Raw genomic sequence first — 19,500 nt, 5'->3', positions numbered from 1 at the left:
GATACTGTTTCTCTTGCAAAACCATTGCAATATAGCGGATAGAACAATCTGACATTTGTGATGGTCACCGCAGTTACTATATTGCAGGATGCCAAGGCCTTACATGACCAATTGGATGGTAAAGCTCGATCGGCACATCGGCCGAATTCAAAAAAATGCTTTGAAAGTTCTTCATCGATTTACTACTAGCGTAAGCAATCATTGTACATTGTCGATTGGAACTTGCGTTCCAAATGAAGTATCACTGGGTTCAATAAGTCGAGGAAATTGATGCAGGTTATGGAAGATCGCAAGAGTTTTCATGAGCATACGCAGGGCGAATATTTGAAAGATGTTATGGAGCAAAGTGAACTGACCGCGTCCGCGGAAAAGAGGCAAGGTGGCAGTCGCAAAGGAAATAGTACAGTAAGTCAATGAAAAAATGATTCTCAATGCAGCCGACGGGACGTTGCAGGTCTCGGAAAAAGAAATTAGCTATGCTGGATTTATTGCTAGTAGCTGAAAATAACGGGCTGATAGATCGCGAAGGCGTTAAAGAAGAAGTAGACACGTTTACATTTGAAGTGAGTGGTCGACAGATCCAATGCAAATTACAATAATAATTCATTCGATTCGACTTTGCAAGCGACTCACTGAAATCTGCAGGCGCACGATACCACAGCGATGGCAATGGCTTATACCCTGATGCTGTTAGCTGAGAACCCCGAGGCGCAGGTATCGTTATCACTACTATTATATTAACGCAAAATCTGGGCGATACGGTCAAGCGCATTCCACAGCAGTGTTATGCTCGTGCTTTCAGCAACTGGCGAGAAACGAAGTGGTGAAATTATTCCGTAAGCGGAACGGCTTGGTGAGCTTCGATGATCTTCAAGAACTAGATTATCTAGAGAGATGTATCAAGGAGTCGCTGCGCCTGTTCCCGCCCGTCGCTACCCTGATGCGCTACACGCGGAACGAGCTCCAACTGAGTATTGTCTTAACGCTGAGGTTTTATAACAATATTGTGGCGCATAAGTGCGTCTAATAGATTAATGATTTGCAGAAAACGCCTTGATACCTGCCGATTCCCACATTATGGTTCACCTTTACGATACTCATCGAGATCCACACTTTTGGCAACAACCCGACAGATTCGACCCCGATCGATTTTTACCTGAAAATAGTCGAAATCGACACCCGTTCGCCTACATTCCATTTAGCGCTGGACCACGTAACTGCATAGGTAAATCGATAAATTCATCATTGTTTCTCATCAAGGTGGCTACCTCGAGCTTTCAGCGATTTGTTTCTTGTACTATTCTTCCCAGTCAACTCTTCGCTCGATCGGTATACCAGCATAACTTGTGTCGGAAAGTAAGCTCGATTCATCGCAATTCAGTTATTTCAGTTTTTTTTTCCATTCTTTTAAGTCGAAAAGTTACGCGAATCAAATTTTAATGCGAATATTACGTATTAATTAACTGAACAACGCTTTACATGAAAAATTCGTGGATTACAAGCTAAAGCTATCGTTATGTGTAAATCGATTGCACATTTTGCAAATTTTGATGTTCCAACTGGAATGACATTTATGATAGAGTTAAAAGTGAGCTCATTTCAAACACCCTTCCAGGTCCTCTTCAATGCTCTCTTTAAAATATCCGTTCCATTGAAAATGCAAAGGATTCTCTTGACAGACGAATTTGCGAGGGTTCAATTGATCGCAAGTTGGTCCGCGCTCACGGTTTATTATCATTTTAAATGCATCACTGTAGAAATCTTAAATAAATCTTTTATTCCGGGTAAAAGTTTTTCGACTGGAGCTCAACTTTCCTGCACAATAATCATCAGAATGAATTTCTTGAAAATATTGCAGGTCAGAAATTCGCGTTGATGGAGTTAAAATTATTGATAGGTCAGATCATCTACAATTTTCGCTTGGAACCCATTGATAAAATTCACGAATTGAAACTGATGGCAGATATTGTGTTGCGACCACTCAATTCTATTAAATTGAAATTTAATAAGATTACTAATAATAATGGCGTAGATATACCAAATTTTAATTAAAACAAAGATGTTATAAACTGACTTGAATTGTATCCTAATGATAAATAAGAAATAAATATTTTCCGATAAATAAATATACTATTACCATTATTTAAAAATATTTCGCTTTTTGATCGATTAAACTGCAAATACTTTCAACACTTTTCGAAATTACTTGAAAATTATGAGATTAAGTCAAACCGACAGGGCTCTAGGACCATAAGACCATGTTTTTACCCGTAAGATACTAGTTCTCGCTAATTTTACTTGCACGAGAATAATTATTTAATTAAGACGCTTTCGACTCTTTCATAAAAAATGAACTAATGGAATTGTAAATCGATGCGATTTATTTAACGGTAAAAAAAAAAAACGTGTGTGTCGCGTGAACTTCTATATAGGACTACCTTTGAGTCTAACCAAAAATACGTTTTATCGATATTTAATTCCATTGAGTTCTTTACTTGATGGTACGAGTGAGAAAGAAGCTATATAGCACATAATTCTAAGCGCGGTATGTTTTTTGTTTTTAATAGCGCGACGCGTGATTTGGAGCACAGCAATACTACACGGTAAAGCAATACCTTTCTGTATCATCAAGCACAAATATATGCAAGCTCCATAGCTGACTTGGCTTGCGTCATAAAAGTCGTGTAATTCGATTTCTTGTGAATTTTGAGAAACGACTTTTCGCTCGAACGTGAAATTTCGTATATCCTTGGCGTATTCACGAACGACAATTTTGAAAAAGTGAATGAGTCAGCGAAAGAACGAATGGCCAATTTCCGTAGGAAGACGTTTGTTTATTTCACATTTGTTTATAAATTTAAACGTCGACTGTATGTGGACGATTTTATAAAGTTATTAGATTGTTAGTAACCGACCGTTAAACGTTGGTCATAGAAGTCGGACTCGATAGAAAAATCTAACAAAATCATCGGTAGTTTACTTTTAAGAAAGTTTCGTCTTAGAACATCATCTGCATCACATTAAATTTCACATTACAGTTATTAATAAGCAATTTTGTAAACAGTTTAAGTTAATATTCTACGATTCGCTTCAATAAATAAGCGAAACTTGCTCTAATCGATTTATCCTAATTACCTTATTTTTTTCCCATTTCCAACCGTCACTTTGGCAATAGTTATTAATAAAAATTAACTTTTCCAACCAATACGGTTTTGAACAAAAGTACAAATAAACCGGTTATAAAAAAAGATAGTAAGAACAAAGCGCCAAATAAATAAATTATCGTGGAAAGTAATCTGAACAACATAAGTATTTGAAACGTTCTTTAAAAGTTCAGATATAAAAATAACAATTGTAATAATCACATTTTTATTCATTGAAACTTTATATTTTTACACTGACCTGTAATGCTTAGTTGGCCCATGGTAAGTGTTGTGCGCGTATCCACCACTCGAGCTAAACTCATATTCAATTCCTAAGTATCCAGAATGTTTGTTAAAAGCTGCATCTCCGGCAGTTTGTCTCCACATCATGAATTCATCTTCGCAGATATGAGGTGCTAGCTTTGTTTGTTGCAACCTCGGACTGGCAGGCGACAGATTGGAAAGCTGTACGTCAAAATCAATGGCAATGCTAGCAAGCATAGCTCCAATATTGCAAATGACAAGCTCGATTATACTAAGTTTCGGCCTTCTCATATCTCCATTGTAGATCGCGGGCATGGGCATTGGCATGGGCACAATATATGGGACAGCCTTCACAGAATTATCTTGAGGACTCATCGCTAAGTTGCCATTGTTCAGTACTGCATTTGGAGTCCAGTCGATCACATTGTTGGACTGCTCATTAGCTAGCAACGTGTAATCTGCGAGTGAATAATATTTTTGCAGTTTTATTGCCAGTCAGGACCAAGCATCAAATATGAAAGAAACATTTTTTATCGATATTCCTTATACTTTAGATTCCAAAGTTACGAAAAATTAACAGCTCATCTCCAATTTTACTTTGGATGATCGAATGTACCTTATGCACGATTTGATATATTGACAAATTCGTGCTGCTGCAATGTTTCTTTTTCTTATATACATGCGTTCAATTTCTCTTTAGAGATATCGATTTCTTCGAAGTTTTCTTGTCTTTTATGTAGAATTTTGAAAGTTTTATCAAGTTGTGTATAGCACATTAATATTATATATTACAATTAGCCACCTTCAAAGCAATTTAAAAGCATTTAATATAACATAACAAATATACAACAAATTTTCAACTACGAATTCATTAGAATGCACTTATGCAACTACAAGACAAATAGCAGATTAAATGTATGCAGGGATCATGTTTAAAGCGCTACGTGTGGCAAACATGCGGAGGTCTTTTACGCTCAAATTTATCGATGATGATTTCATTTTTTCTCTATTATACAGTTTAAATGTGCCTATAGTTAATAAATTACACTCAATTATTGCAATATGATTGACGGTCGAAGCAAACAAGTTTATTTTGTTTATTGAAATCCATAAAGATAAGTTGAGCGTAAAACAGAAAGACATGAAAGAAAAATGAACTATTCTGTGTAGATTTTGGATATGTTTTTATTACAAGTCTTTCTATTTTTAAATACAATTGTGTGCGCATGACTGGAAGCAGCAAATAATGAACAATAAGTTAATACCTCATAAGATTACTTTTGCAACGGGAGAAAAAAAAACAAATATGAAATTAAAAAAGAAATTGTACTGGTTTTGTTAGTGTAAGGTCCTTCGATTATGCTTATACAATACATATGGTACTTTATTACAACAAAAACATATAATATTTCAATTATGATGGTACTGCCAGATCGTCCCACAAGGAAATTGCACTGTCATTTTATTAAAATCGGGCGGTCCAATAGCTATTACTAATTGCACTTTACTAATTGTTGTCACTTCTGTACACATAAACGTTAACAGTTATGCTCGTAGAAAAATTAAATGTTTTAGAAAATGCGTATTATGCTTGATTCAATAGTTAATAGTGGTATGTATTAACTTTGTTGTTAGGTTATTACAAGGTTATCATTTTCGAACAAAAACAAAAAACCAACACCCGATTAACTTCATTCCCCATTGATTTCGTTCTGACTTAGTAAGGCAGTCGTACATTTACATGACCACGTCCACTCATTTCAATTTCGAAATTTATTGTATCGTTTTAATTGCTGTTATTAACATTATTATAATCGATGAAGTTACATTTATTATGAGTTACCATGTGAAATATTTACTGCGTTATAAACTGAATCTTCACTTTTGATCAATATATTTTTCTTACAATCATTCTCAACGTATGCATTATCATATTGAATGAACTTGGTACGAAAACTAACACTTGCGTGCAAGTTTATTCTATATAATTTAAAGAAAATATCGATGAACATAGAATGAGAGTATTGTTATCACAAATTGTTATGTAGGAAATCGTGGGAACTATTTAATATTTAAATTTGACTCCAATAAAAAATGCGTTTACGTCGATAGTTTTTTAGTAGAGCTCAACTGCTCTTGATCTAAAGCGTAAGCTCATAAGATAAGCAAAGGTTTTAGTTTCAACTATTGGCATTGACGATTTCATGTAATGGCTTATTCGTTGCTAACCCTATCTCAAAATGGTCTCTCACTTTTTATCTTGCACTCAACGAGACTATTGAAACGTAACGCCATAAGCTGGTAGGCTTTGATGGCCGATCATTGCTACGTAACAAAATTGACTGCAACTGTATATTCACATTATCGTTTAGATATGTCGTTTGTGCCGGAATAAATTTATTACGTTCCTAATCTCTGAACTTTACATTAATTCAAAAAATACCGAAAATCATTAAACCTATACTGTCTGAAAATCTAAAATACTTATTTCTCAAATTATCTGCATTTCAGTTCTATTATTATTATTATTATTATTTCCAGAATTTTTAAATACTAATCCAAACTAACCCATCTTAACGCCAACAGGTTAAAGTTGAATAAATAAAAACAAAGTGTTTACTACCCTTTTTAAACTATGTTATTAAAAATCAATATTGACTCCAATCACATTAACTAGCATTTCTAATGCAAATGATTGATCCCTTGCACGATAATTTTTCATTTGAACACAATTAAACCACAAAAAAATAATCACACATTACATAAATTAAAGGATAAATTAAGCTATTATAGACATTAAAACAAACTGAAACGTGCTTTTTTTATTTCATTGTTTTAAAAATCTGAATTTTCTCTAGTCACGACTATTTATTTATTTCTTTTTATCAAACGACCACGCAAACCCAGTCAAATCTGCTTTGGCATAATTAGGCAAACTAGCTGCTTTAGCGCAAATTATGTGAAACATATTTTCGTAACAATTTTTTCGAAAATTAATTTTTTTTTCTTTACCAAAGTGCGGTCATCACATAAAAGGTAGCTCATATATGATATACCGGGTGATCATCTGATATTATAGACCACCCGTTAACCCCTTCTAAAATCCAAAATACATGTTTACGTGAAAAATGGTTGAGATAAAAGTTGCAAAATTTTAAGGTGATATGTCTTAATAACATTGGCTTTGACCTTGGAGTCAATTTTTAAGATCAATTCCTCTTTTTAAAAAAACCTACAAAACTTCATTCGCAATATCGCAGTAGGAAAGAACATATTTCGTTTAAACATTATATTTCAGTTTGTTTCCGATCCGTACGAAATTCCTCTTAAACTTACGCGATACTCTTAAGTTCACGATTCAATGTGTTCTTCAAATAAGTAAATTCCATCCGGATGGAGCTTCATCAGGATTTGAATATCGTTGATATTCGACAACGTCTTGAATTATGCAATTCGCCAGTACGCCAACCAAACAGTTTTCATAGATATATTGTATTATGACGAGTGCACCTTCAAAAGTGACGTAGAAGTAAATAAGTAGAATTATCGTTATTGGGCACAGCAAAATCCTCATTGGTTGAGAATAATGGATAACCAACTAATTTGAAAAGTAAATGTATGGTAAACTAGAAAACTTCATTTCAACCATTTTAGTAAACGTACATTTTGGATTTTAGTAAGGATGGACAGATGATCTCGCACGTCTGGTGTGTGTGAGTGTCTTATGTGCTATCTACTGCTACGGAGGAACCATGAAAGGAATTATTATTTTATCAATAACGTGAGTCCAATTATATTAGAGAAAACGAAAACATTTTCTAGTTATCGTTGACCGCGTAGATATTATGAAGTGATTAATATCATGAAAGATTTCTATCTTGTTAGAGAAAATTAAAAGCTAAAGCTCGCTTATAGACTGCCTTTATTACGAATGCAGTTAGAAGTTTAGTCTTGGTTTTTGTTTTCTTTTTTTTATTTTGGACCGTGGAAGAAACTACGTAGAGGGTTTTCGCAGTGAATGATCAAACAGCCCACGTTTGAAGCAATAAGTAGACATTATTTTTTTCGAATATTTATCGAGACATTCAAATGAGCGATTAGTGGACACCTATGGCAGATTCTCTCTATTTTCTATATATTTTATTAAGGATGGGATCTTGAACGCATGCATTAATAACTTTTTAGAATTATCTTTTTCTGAACCCTAAATTAATCGAAAACAGATATAGAATTTTTACTTCGTACGAACACGTACAATTCATTTTTAATACACAAGTTTTAATTGTTCATTCATGAAAAGACAAGTGAAATTCTGCATTGTTTATAGCTAGAAATTTTGTCACACCAATATGTAAATTACAAATATGTACAATATTCGCATAAATTTTTGTTATTGTAAAGACTAGAACAACAAAGTTAACATACTCCATATTTAAAATTGAAATCAGTTATGGCGTTGACCATAATTTGAGATTATTTTTCTATCTAACACGCTCAGGACGATGTGACACTTGAATATGCATCATTTATTATCATTTATTTTTCTGAATTTTAGGCTGCATATGCATTCAATTTTCAGATAACAAATTATACGGCAAGGAATTATTATACAGGAATTAATTATTAAATTTAATGCGTAAGAATTTACTTGTCATTGTCAAAATTTTGATGCAACATAATTTTGTACGGCATCACCAATTTAAAAAATTTGCCTCAGTACTGAACGTGTCAATGGAACTATAAATAAAAAAATAGTATTAAAGTTTACTAAATTATATAAACATCTAGTAATCTAATCAATAATAATCTGATAAGCAATCAATATTAGATTATTAATACAGGTAGCCATTCATTTATATGTATTATCAAAAGTATGTTATTTCAAGGTTTCCACGTTAATCTAATGTATGATAACAAAGTATTTTAGATATTTGTAAGAAATTGAAAGGTCGTAATAATGCATAAACAAATTCAAGTACGACTTATTCTACGTAAATAATAATAATAATAATGATAATAATAATAATAATAATAATAATAATAATAATAATAATAAAAAATAATAAAAATAATAATAAATTGCATATAAAATCATCTAAATATCTATAATATTCGTGAAAGTTAACAAAGGGTTGCTTTTACAATCATCCATAGTAAAATTTTACTTGCGTGCAATAAACGTTTGGAATGTTATATAGAAAGAAAAAATTTAAGAAAATATTTTAATTCTCGTTCGCTTTTCTAATGAAAGTTAATTTTAATTGTAACGACGAGGGCGCATCGGCAATGTTACTTTCGAAGTCGAATTGACTGAAGGAAAAAAAACTTCGGCATAAAGGTAAAAAGGTCGCACGCCGTAGAACAGGAGGGTAGAGGTAGATGTACTGTATCGTATATCAAACGAAATAAACGTAAAGAACGTTAAAAAGAGGGCGGGAGAGAAGTAGAGGGACAAATGGCGCTGCGAAGCTGGAAGCGCGCTCAATGTTTAGAAAAGTGTCCAGTAGCCGAGAAATTTTTGCGAAACAAATGTTTAGCGCTATGAATTTTGGGCTTGGCGGAGGATCCAAGGGTGCTGCTGCGGTGGTGATCGGACGAGGAGCGTTCAGTAGCGAGCTCGAGCGCCGGCAGACTGGGCTGCGCTGAGAGACCGCGATCGTGGTCGGCGACGAGCAGATCCGTGGTGTCGTCGTCGCTCGCGCGGCTCCGCGCCGCGCCAAGCTCCCGCAACATCCGAAGGTCACCGACGCGCGAGCTGCCGTGCTCACCACCAGCCTGGCACAGTTCCGTCTCGAGGCTTTCAAAGTCGATGCCTTCGCGCGAATTCGCCGCGAGGAAGCTCGGCGTGGCGGAGGCTTGCGGCGGGGGTGGTGGCCGGCGGGCCTGCGCCAGGCCCGGGCCCTCAAGCCTCGACAGTGTGACGCTGTTCTGCAGTACACTGTACTCGACGCGCGCGCCCGCGCCCGCGGCCCGATCGTCCAGAGCGTCCCTGCTGCCCCAGGTCCGCACTCGACTGAAGACCCGCAGCGGGCTCTTGGAGGAGACGCGCCGAGATTTGTGCCGCTGCTGCTGAGCTACCGAGTTCTCGGGGCTCGACTCGAAACCGTCGGAGTCGTTGATCTTGATGCTAACCACGCTCGACGAGTTCTTACGCTCGCCGTGGGCAAGTGAGCTTTTGCGCGAGCCCGAGGGCGATCGAAAGAAGTCGGCCAGCGAGTTGAGTCTCGACTCACTGCTATCGCGCCTCTTACCGCCGGTTGCGCCCGATGCGTTCTGCGGCCGCCACGAGTCCTTGGACTTACTGCGCTCACGCCTTTTGGTCTTACGCACGCAGCCGACGACGAAGCTCGAAGACGAGGAGTCATCGTCGTCGTCCTCGTCGTCGAGCTCGTCGTCGTCGTCCTCGTCGTCGCCGCCGCTGCCACCGAGCTCAAAACGCGCGGCCACAAGATCGTTCGCCGACGAGTGCAGCTTTCTCGCGTCGTGCTTGCAGTTGTCGCTGCTGGCGCTGGCGTTGTCGTTGCAGTGCTCGTTGTCGTTGTCATCGTTGTTGTTGTTGTTGTGCTTGTGGTCGTTACCTATTTCCTGGAGAGGAGTACGTCGGTGTGGTTGCTGATGCTTTAGCTGGCAATGGGCTGCATGGTCAATGGCCGCCGACGCCGCAACTAGCAGCGCCGCGCGCAGCGGGGCCTTTTCGAGGTCAGGCGCGGAGCGCGACCAGCGTTTCCCCGGTACACTACTGGATGCTTCGCCAATGATCGCGCTCATTCCTGGACATGCGGCGTTTGAAGTCAACGACGAGCACGCTGGCGGTATGATCGCTCCACGTTCGCGCTGATGAAGAGTGGATGGGCCCCAGGTTTTGCCCTTCACTCCATCTGCCGGTACTATCATAGCCGATGTTGTTTTTGTATCGATCCCACAGACGGTCAGAGTGAACCGTTTGACAATCACGTCAATATTTTTTTATGCCAAGAGTTGATTTTTTCGTTCGTACATTTGTTTGTGCGCGTGTGCGTGCATTTAAATTTTTTTCCATTTTTTTATTGCCACATTAGGCAGCGTGAATTGCCAGCCGTGTGAGTGTTTGAGCATTTGTGATGCGTTGAACAGGAACAAAGATGAACAGAAAACAAAAAAAGAAAACTCAAATTAAATTACATAGCTCAGAAAATTTCAACGAAAAATAACAAAACATTAACGGGGAGAAAATTAATAATGGAAAGTAAAAGATTCGCTGAAAAATCTACTACATTTCTTAATCATGGTCTTATTATTTATAAATTCCGTATTTTATTTTCCGAATGTTACCCTTCGCATTTTCAATAAATTATTGTGATTGTCGATAAAATTTTCGAATAAATATGTATCATGCAGTTTCTTACTCACCACTTACAGAATAAAAACAATAACATTACTAATAAATAATCATTCAAAATTGTCTACTCGAAAAATCTTTAGACACTTGGCAATCGACAAAATTGGTGAAATGACTATTGCAATAAGCGCTGAGAACTTTGCAAGGGCCATTATTTACATTCGGTGAAATGCAATCAACTTCTTGTTAAGGCTACAGAAGCTGCTGCCATGTTCAATTGCCCAAATCCAAGTTGAGAAAATTCCTTGATCAAGTGATAATTGTATGCAGCACCAGAATGCTACAGCGCTATCGATATTAAAAATTTTAGAATTATCGATATTAAAAGTTTTAGAAATTACATTCTAATTATATGAACGAATCAAGACGAACTTGATATTGTGATACTTTATCTATAATTAACATAAAGATAACATTTTTAATCTAATTTTTAGTTTTGGTCGAATTCTGCCGAATATCAAGTGTCAGGAAAAAACTACATTACTACGTAAATAATAACACTGTGCTGCCTTTCACTTTCCATGACATTGATAAGAAATTACTTGCGGAGCAAGAGTGAATAAGAGCTACGAAAGCTTTTACTTACAGGCAATCGCCCGTAATCGTGGAATACTGGGCGAACCAGGTGGACTGTTCGATCGCGAGGGATTACGACTTTTCACTAGATCTGGAGCTGTATGCTGTACAGTGATAGTGTGCCTGAAATCTGGAAAGAAATTTGTCAGTTTCAAATGGTGTAGTTTTTCAAATTTCAAGCTAAAATTCGTTACACATTTGGTCATTAGGATATTTTTAATGGGTTTACCTGAAGGGGCACTAATTTTACTACCCGGTTCCTTTTTATTCAATTTTAATTTTGACTTTTTAAACTTTCCCCGTCTTTTATTGGGCGTAGGAGTAGCTTGCTGCTGAATAATCATGACGGTAAGCTCGCGTTCTAACAGATCGATCTCGCGAGCTGCAAGTTCCTTTTCTCGTTGCCTTAAATTCTCTTCGTGTTGCCTCTGTTGTACTTGAGCTTTCGTAAGTTCTTCTTCTCTACAGCGTAATTCCTAAGAAATAATGATATTGTCTTCAGTCAGACTTTAGAGGGAGTTTAAATATGTACAACTGTAGGCCACATTTATTACGACTTTACGTAAATTCAATTTTATATATTTAATAGAGCAACGATTAAAGTACAATATTTAAAGATCGCAATATAATTTTAGATTGCGGATTTGATTTCATTTCATCAGTGCGAACTTTACTTATTTCTATGTCAAAATAATCTCACCATTAAATTTTTTCATACACTGTTAAGTAACCGGCAAAATAATCTATTACGACGAGTGAAATTGAACTTCAGCTAAAAGTTATAACTCGTGAAACTTTTAATTGCAGAATGTTCTGGATAACGAATATTGTGAAGAAACATTAATCTATGACATTGACATAAAAAAGAATTCCTAAATGGAGAACCTGATCTTCAGGTCATGGATTTAGCTTAAACTTAATGAGTGGCCTTCTTTTATATAGAAACGAAAGCTCTTCAAAACGTTGAATCCTAAGAGTCTTATATTTATAACATTAAAAAATTTAATTTCGGTTTAAACCGTAATAACTGTTGTTCAATATAATAATAATTGTTAAAAACTGAGTCTACCGTGATTTGAGGATTACCAATAGAAAGCTAAGATCAAATTCTTTTTTAAAAAATTTATTAAATTGTTTTTTAATATTTTAGATGTAAGACCCCTTAATTCCTAAATAAAAGTTCATAGCACTTTTTTAGGTGCTTTCATTTCTGTGCAAAAGAAAGCCACTCACCAAATTCATGAGGGTTTCTCCTTGTAAGCTCATTCTAAAAACGTGCTAAAATATAGTAATTTAAAACTGGAAATAAAGATTAAAATTAAATTCATAATTACAACGATGATACGAAACTTTACCAAACAAGTATATTATCTTATTCTTACCTCTTCTAGTGACCGGCATGCCTTTGTATAAGCATTTTAAAAATAATAGAAAGTATTTATAACTTGACAATTTTGATAATAATTGAACAATTTCCTATCCTTTATTGTATAGAAGTAACGATATTTAGAAATGATAACCTTTTCCTTCATACGCAGTCCATGCAAAACTTGCTCAATCTCAAGTCTCCAATCTTCTTGCATCGTGTGAAACGATTCATGAGGAGTTGCAGCAAAGGCACTTCTAACTTCGTCTAAAGCAATAAGGATTTCCGCAAAACCTGGCCGACAGTGACTATCAGAGGCCCAGCAAGCTGAAACAAATAACAAATTAAAACAATTAGTAATCGTTTAGTAATCGATAATAATTGATAACTAAATCGATAGCCAATGTCAAATATATTAAAGGGGCCAGATGAGTTAAACAAAGGAAATTGCATGTCTTTTTTATCGTCGAGTAAAATTTTCCTTAATAAAGATATCGACTTAAAACTTTTTTCATCTTAAAATATGTAGTAGAGATTTTCATTTTCATTGTAAAGTATCTCAAAATCGCCGCCTCACAATATCTCCGTTAACGTAATAACTTATTTATTGAAAACATTAAGTTTGTAACTTTTTTCTAAAAATTACAGTGAACATAAAGCGTTTAAATCATTTGGAAAGGGATTTAAAAAGTAGTGTTATCGAATGTTAATTTAAAAAATTTTGTAAAATTTTTAATAAAATTATTTGTTTTAACATGAAAACATTATTAAAAAAAGTACTCCATTAATCCCAAAGTGAAGATACTAAAGAAAATAAGCCTTCTTAAAATAATTTTCGTTCACGCATTAATTTTTAGTCAAGACTAGTAAACTTGATTTTTTCAATAAATCTGATTTTACATAAATGGAAACTATTTAGGACATAATTTGAAATATGGAGACGTATAGTAAAAAAAATTAAAGTGTTTACTGTATACTTCAAGGTGATGAAATTTATATTTCCTCATCTTTATTATGACGATTTTCACACGACAATAAACAATACTTCCCATTTTCCCTGTCAAACCTCATATAACTAGTCAATAAATCAAGATACATTCTTTTACCCTATTTTTACTGTTTATACATTTTAACAATTTTTACATTAGTCTAGATATGCCTACAGATTATTTAAGAAAGAAAAAGAGAGAGAATCAAGATACAAAAAATTCGATACTTTTAATCGACTTATATCTGTTTGATTTATGAAATCCTTTAACTACGAAATGAATAAAAGAGATACAAATTAAGTTGGAAAATAGCAGACCTTCCATGAGATATCTCCATGGTTGTGGACAAGTTGTTGGAATGGGCAATGTTAATTTATTCACAGCTACACCATAGGCTACTGCTAATGCATCGATCCCTTTATATGGCGTCTCTCCAGTCAGTAATTCCCACAAAAGTACACCATAGCTTTGAAAATAATGATAAAAATGATAATGATAAATATATAATTTTTTAACAATCTCTTTATTTATAAAAATTAAATTGTAGTTAATCAACTGATTATGTGACAATTTAAAACATGTATTTTGTACACATCAAAGGCCGTTATCAAGAATATATTCTACATAGATTTTTAGATAATAATTGAAACGAAAATTCATATTTTAATAGCATAGGAAAATTAATTCCTTAAAATGTTAATTCAACAAATTTTGAATTTTTCATACAAATAGAATCTTCAAAATTCTAGTAAAATAATCTTTTCTCACGATATTCATATTCTGGTAAAATGTGTTTTGCAAATGTGAAAAATTTGTGGTGTTTACCCTCCAATAATATTTCTAAACTTTAGATCATTGGAATTAAAAAAAATTATTTAGAAGATTATGTGTGTATGCACACTCGTGCGAATGTATGTTAAGCAAATCTGCAGAAATATTCCTATTTCATGTCTCCAGCCACTCATAGTCCGATTTTGTAGTACTAATATTCTCCATGGCACACACACACACACACACACACACACACACACACACACACACACACACACACACACACACACACACACACACACACACACACACACACACACACACACACACACACACACACACACACACACACACACACACACACACACACACACACATCTGTATCTATATCAGTTCACTGTGCTAAAAACAAATAGCCATCCAATACATGTGTAAAAAAAACTGAAAGAGCTCTAGGTTACTATAGTTGTGTCGTCAAATTTCTTTCCTAATACATTTTTGTAGATTTTATCAAATTCACTATACGAATTCCGATATTGTATTATGTAAAAATTAAATTATACTTTATTGGAATGAATTTTCCAATATTCGAATGCTATCATGAAAACATGATTCGTTTCAATTCAACAATAATAACATCACAATTCAATTTATCGGCTATCAATTTAACCGATTACGAATTTATAATAAGCATGTTATTTTTGTTCTTGAACGTAAACAATCCTGTCATTCCCGAATCAAAAAATGGAAAGTAAAAGAGTAAAAAAACTGTAACAATTATTCTTCATAAACAAATGCCGATGCAATTTCAAATCTAGAAGTTTGTATGTATTGATGAAACATTAATCTGTGATGGTTAAAATCGATTTGAGCATAATTAAATCATATAGATATTACTTCTGAAACATACTTTTTTGTAAAAGACGTGATATAGAATTATAGAAAAATTGAAAAAGAATAAAAAAATTATTGGCGAAATATTGTTTTCCTAAAATCGTAGATTATTGCATGCATGTAAATCATGAAATATTCATTTTTTTTATTTGAAATTGATAGTAAAAATTCAATTTAATTTGAATTTTTGATAAGTAATAATCGAAAACAAAATCATTTCTAAATTAATTGGTTGTTTTCTATAGATTTAAAAATAAATTTCATTTACATAGCAGAACAAGGAAAGATGCTTGTTCAAATTGATTTATCATTGCTGATAATTTTTTCAATAACTCATTAACTGCAATTTAGTTACTGTAACTCGTAGTTGTTGTAGTGTCAAAATGTTCACTTAAGCCGATTAAACAAACTATAATCCATTAAGTGGGCGAAGTGATATAGAACTAATTAATAAAGAATGTTTTCCTTCACTTCATTATATTGTTACATCCAAACCAATCACAGCGAAGTATAGATGGGCTAATTGTTATCAAATTACAAGTAATGGTTAGTGAATACCTCCAAACATCGCTGGCTTTGCTAAAGGTGCTTTTTTTTATGACTTCGGGCGCCATCCAGGCATACGTGCCAGCAGCTGACATACGAGTAGTTTTGTACACTTCTCTAGCCAGTCCAAAGTCCGTGATTTTCAACGTTTTGCATTGGAAGTCGTCGTTCTCGATTGGTTCACTCAGCAATACTACGGATTAAATGTAGTCATTATTGTTCAAAAATATTACACTGATGCAAAAGAAAAAAATACCATTGGAACTCTTGAGGTCTCGATGGATAAGACTGATAGGTGCCTTATTGTGTAAATAATCCATGCCACGAGCGATCTGTATGGCCCAATCAACAAGAACATCGGGTCTGATCTTGCGACCACTGAGAACTCGATTAAGACTTCCACCGCGTGCATACTCCATCACTAGACACATGTTAGGCATTTTCAAACAAACACCTTCCAGCTGCACGATATTTTCGTGCTTGAGTAACCAGAAGAGTTTGGCCTCCTGCCTTACATTTTGTAGGGTCACATTCGGCTCTTCATCTGGATCTTGGCGGGCCGCTTTGACGGCTACTTCTTTTTTATCCCAAAATCCTCTGTCAAATATAATATTGATTAAGAATGTTTGTAAATTCAAGTAATCGTACAAGTCTTACCGATAGACTTTACCGAAACCGCCAACACCGATAACCTCTTCCAATTGCAATTCTTCAAAATCGATTTCCACTGGCTGTACTTGTTCAATCACAGAAGATACTCTATCGATGATTTCTGCCTCGGCGACAAAATTAGCTGGGAAAATGCCCACTTTTCCTCGAATTTTTCCAGTCCACCACCCTTCATCTCCAGATATTTTTGAATCTTTTGACAGCACCTAAACGAAATACGAGTTGAATTAAAATTGCGTATCATTCGTTATCGTTGTCTACCAATGATGAACAGCGACTAGACAAAATGTTAATTCATACCTCGACAATTTCACCTCTTTGTAACGAAAGCTCGTCCTCGCCTTGAGCAATATAATCGTAAAGGGCAGTGAAGAGAGTTGAATTGTCATGCCTTGACTGAGAAGAGAGCGTACCATGCGACGGACTAGTATGTTGCGACAATGTTTGTGTTGTACCACCACTGTGTGTGTCAGAAATGCTGCTGTCTGACATATTGCTTGATGACCTTGCATAGCAGTAATTTTGCCTATAATAAATTCAAATATAAGATCTACAGTGTTTGATTATTACACTCAGAACAAAGCTTTTGAATAATTTGTACAATATTTTATTGAAAATAATTAATATTTATGTAAAGCAAATATTGACATTGCAACTAAGGCAGAAATGTCCATTACTACAGATAAATTATTATTAAATTGATATTCTACAACAGACAGGCTTTTTATTTAAGTTGATTGTTGAGCATTAAAATAAAGAGTTCAAGATTTTTGGTTTTGTTAGTAATACAGATTCAATAAAATATGGTACATGATTAAAATAAATACAAGCATGTCGTCCAATAAAAATAATAAGATTAGAAATAATTGTTATCAAGCAATATTTTATATATTTGGCTTACCCAATTGTTGAATTATTTGGCCTAATTGAGTGGCGATACCTTGGTGAGAAGTTTCCTGTAGTAGAAGACTTTGATTGTACACAACCATTCTCTGAGTAATGTAAGAAATGCTCGTCATATAGACGAGCTTCTGGTTGTCCAGGGTCCATTAAACTGCACAGGCCTCTTGCTGATAAACCAGCTGGAGACATATGGTTCACATGAATTTTCAAATCCTGCAAATATGATTTTAGAGTTATTGATTGTGCCTTAAAAATTCTAACCTATTAAATAGATAATTACGTACGTTGCAAAAGAAATGCTGGTTAAAACTTAATTAAACATGAATAATTTTAGAGGTTAATGAAACTTTCATGATTTATCAGTGCCTTGTATTTTTAATCATCTTCCAGTTTTTCTGTCAGTGATTGAAAAATGTGTCATTATGTTCCAAAAAAATCTTTCATCTGCTCATCACCTACAGTATATGTAAAAATAGCTATAAATGTTGATATATTTTTATATAATAATAGAGCATTTATTGAAGATATGTTTCCTAGATTATTAATGAATAATCTCATAATAATTTTCTGCCAAGTATAAGGTTTTTAGACCTCTGTTTTATTTAAAAACTTGTGGAGCAAAGTAAATAAGCAAACTGAAAAGAATATAATTCCCAAAAATTACAAGCAAATCAAACAAAATAGTATAAAGTAAAAATATAAAAAGTGTGAGAATTAAAATATGAAAATACTTTATGTTAGCTCATAAATTATCAAAAATTTGTCAAGAAAAATATTAATGGAAGCAGGAAAATACATATTCGGTGAACATGGAATCGCAAAATCGAAAATTTAGAAAATATATAGTGAAAACGTAAACTAACCTGTGAGATGAAGAATCTCATCTCCAGGTGTTGAAGGTGACCGGTACTTTCATCAAAATTCTTGCTAAATTACATTTCAAGGATGTAAAAAAATAAAAAGCTTTCGGTTATAATGATGAAAACCAGGTATCTAAAGTTTTGAATCGTCGGAATGTATGTAAGTTTATTGCTATTTGGCTATGTAGCATAAGCACTTGCTTGGCGAGATAGGTATACACACTGCATAACACTCACTCATTCTTTCTCTTTCTCCCTCTCTGTCTTTCTCTCTCACACTCACACTTTTTCTCTTCTCTATACCTCCTACGAACGTTGCATGCGTGAGCGTTTATGTGCTGAGCAATGACGACGGCGACAATACTAGCTATATACACACACACGCACTCATGCGACGTATACACACGTTTATCATAGGTACAGCTGTGTGTGCGTGTGTTTAGAAAAAAAAGTTATTTCTTCACTCTTTTTTCAATGTGACCGATACCGCACTATGATGATGGTGTTACAGCGACTCCGTATCCATCATCGTGATGTTGTAGTCTTGCAGTCTTAGAAAAAAAAGAAAATGTGAGGATGCAAAGAGGAGAGAAAAACAAAATAACCATTGCATCTTATTCCGTTAAAACATGTCACAGAACAAACGAATTAGGACTCATATAATTAAACAGCCAGTGCGATAAATATTGTTTCTAAATGTTATATCAGTTAATCTTTATAAAGTATTATAGAGTTTAATTTAATAACTCATAACCGTCAAAGTACTCTTACATTATACGTATATAATATAATATAAATATAAAAAATTATATTAAGAACTAAGATCGTGGACTAGTCTTTATGAAGTGCGAGATTAAATCATGTGTATACGCGGTTATTTAATTTTGATAAAAAAGAATCAGGTGACAAAACGAATTCGCTGCAGTACAAATAAAGAGCTACATCAACCTAGCAACTAAAATTATTGAAAAATTGTTTTCTAAAGGATTTTCAATGCTTCCTAAAATACCACCCTGCAATTGTCTCGTATATTTTGTTAAGAAGATATTTAACCATAACGTGATTGAAAATTAAGATTTGTAAAATTTGTTCTCCAGTAAAAAAAAGGTTTGTTCTTAATTTTGAATATACTATTCAAATT

At 34.5% G+C, this 19,500-nt stretch overlaps 3 protein-coding genes across 5 annotated transcripts in view; 2 read left to right on the top strand and 1 right to left on the bottom strand.

The window, feature by feature from the left end:
* Positions 1–73: 73 nt before the first annotated feature.
* LOC131674398 (cytochrome P450 4C1-like) lies at positions 74–2,052 on the top strand (the record flags this gene model as incomplete). The annotated part of the gene is made up of 7 exons (XM_058953052.1): positions 74–190; positions 277–405; positions 438–563; positions 646–714; positions 803–971; positions 1,046–1,225; positions 1,859–2,052. Coding segments are annotated over 7 exons (984 nt in total), but the record flags the coding sequence as incomplete, so codon positions are not given.
* Positions 2,053–4,586: 2,534 nt separating this feature from the next.
* On the bottom strand, positions 4,587–18,617 carry LOC131674394 (mitogen-activated protein kinase kinase kinase 10). Of its 3 annotated transcripts, none has more exons than XM_058953048.1 (13): positions 18,597–18,617; positions 17,784–17,954; positions 17,498–17,712; positions 16,897–17,122; positions 16,585–16,802; positions 16,184–16,524; positions 15,940–16,120; positions 14,034–14,182; positions 12,882–13,054; positions 12,744–12,764; positions 11,591–11,837; positions 11,372–11,491; positions 4,587–10,294 (listed from the first exon to the last, which is right to left on the bottom strand). In XM_058953048.1, the coding sequence occupies exons 3-13, from the start codon at positions 17,686–17,688 to the stop codon at positions 8,889–8,891; spliced, it is 3,273 nt and encodes a 1,090-aa protein (XP_058809031.1). In that variant the 5' UTR covers positions 17,689–17,712; positions 17,784–17,954; positions 18,597–18,617; the 3' UTR covers positions 4,587–8,888. The 3 variants fall into 3 exon arrangements, with proteins under 3 accessions (XP_058809031.1, XP_058809029.1, XP_058809032.1); XM_058953046.1 differs by lacking the exon at positions 18,597–18,617 and adding an exon at positions 18,363–18,579; XM_058953049.1 differs by lacking the exons at positions 12,744–12,764; positions 18,597–18,617 and adding an exon at positions 18,363–18,579.
* Positions 18,379–19,500, top strand: part of LOC131674393 (pecanex-like protein 1) — a 16,995-nt gene continuing 15,873 nt past the window's right edge. The window contains exon 1 of the mRNA XM_058953045.1: positions 18,379–18,488. The gene's annotated coding sequence lies outside the window, so the exon portion shown is untranslated. The remainder of the gene's footprint in view (positions 18,489–19,500) is intronic.

Source organism: Phymastichus coffea, unplaced genomic scaffold (assembly GCF_024137745.1).
Source record: "Phymastichus coffea isolate CEN01 unplaced genomic scaffold, Cenicafe_Pcof_1.1 PCOF00239, whole genome shotgun sequence".
Classification (NCBI taxonomy): Eukaryota; Metazoa; Arthropoda; class Insecta; order Hymenoptera; family Eulophidae; genus Phymastichus; species Phymastichus coffea.
Note: the sequence above shows the minus strand (reverse complement) of the source record. Positions and strands in the feature narration are given on the sequence as shown.

Coding starts and splice junctions, on each gene's coding strand:
- LOC131674394 (XM_058953048.1), bottom strand. CDS start 17,688: ATGTCTCCAGCTGGTTTATCAGCAAGAGGCCTGTGCAGTTTAATGGAC. Junction 11,838..12,743: donor CATGCCGGTCACTAGAAGAG/GTAAGAATAAGA, acceptor ATTATTTCTTAG/GAATTACGCTGTAGAGAAGA. Junction 11,492..11,590: donor TAAAATTAGTGCCCCTTCAG/GTAAACCCATTA, acceptor ATTTCTTTCCAG/ATTTCAGGCACACTATCACT.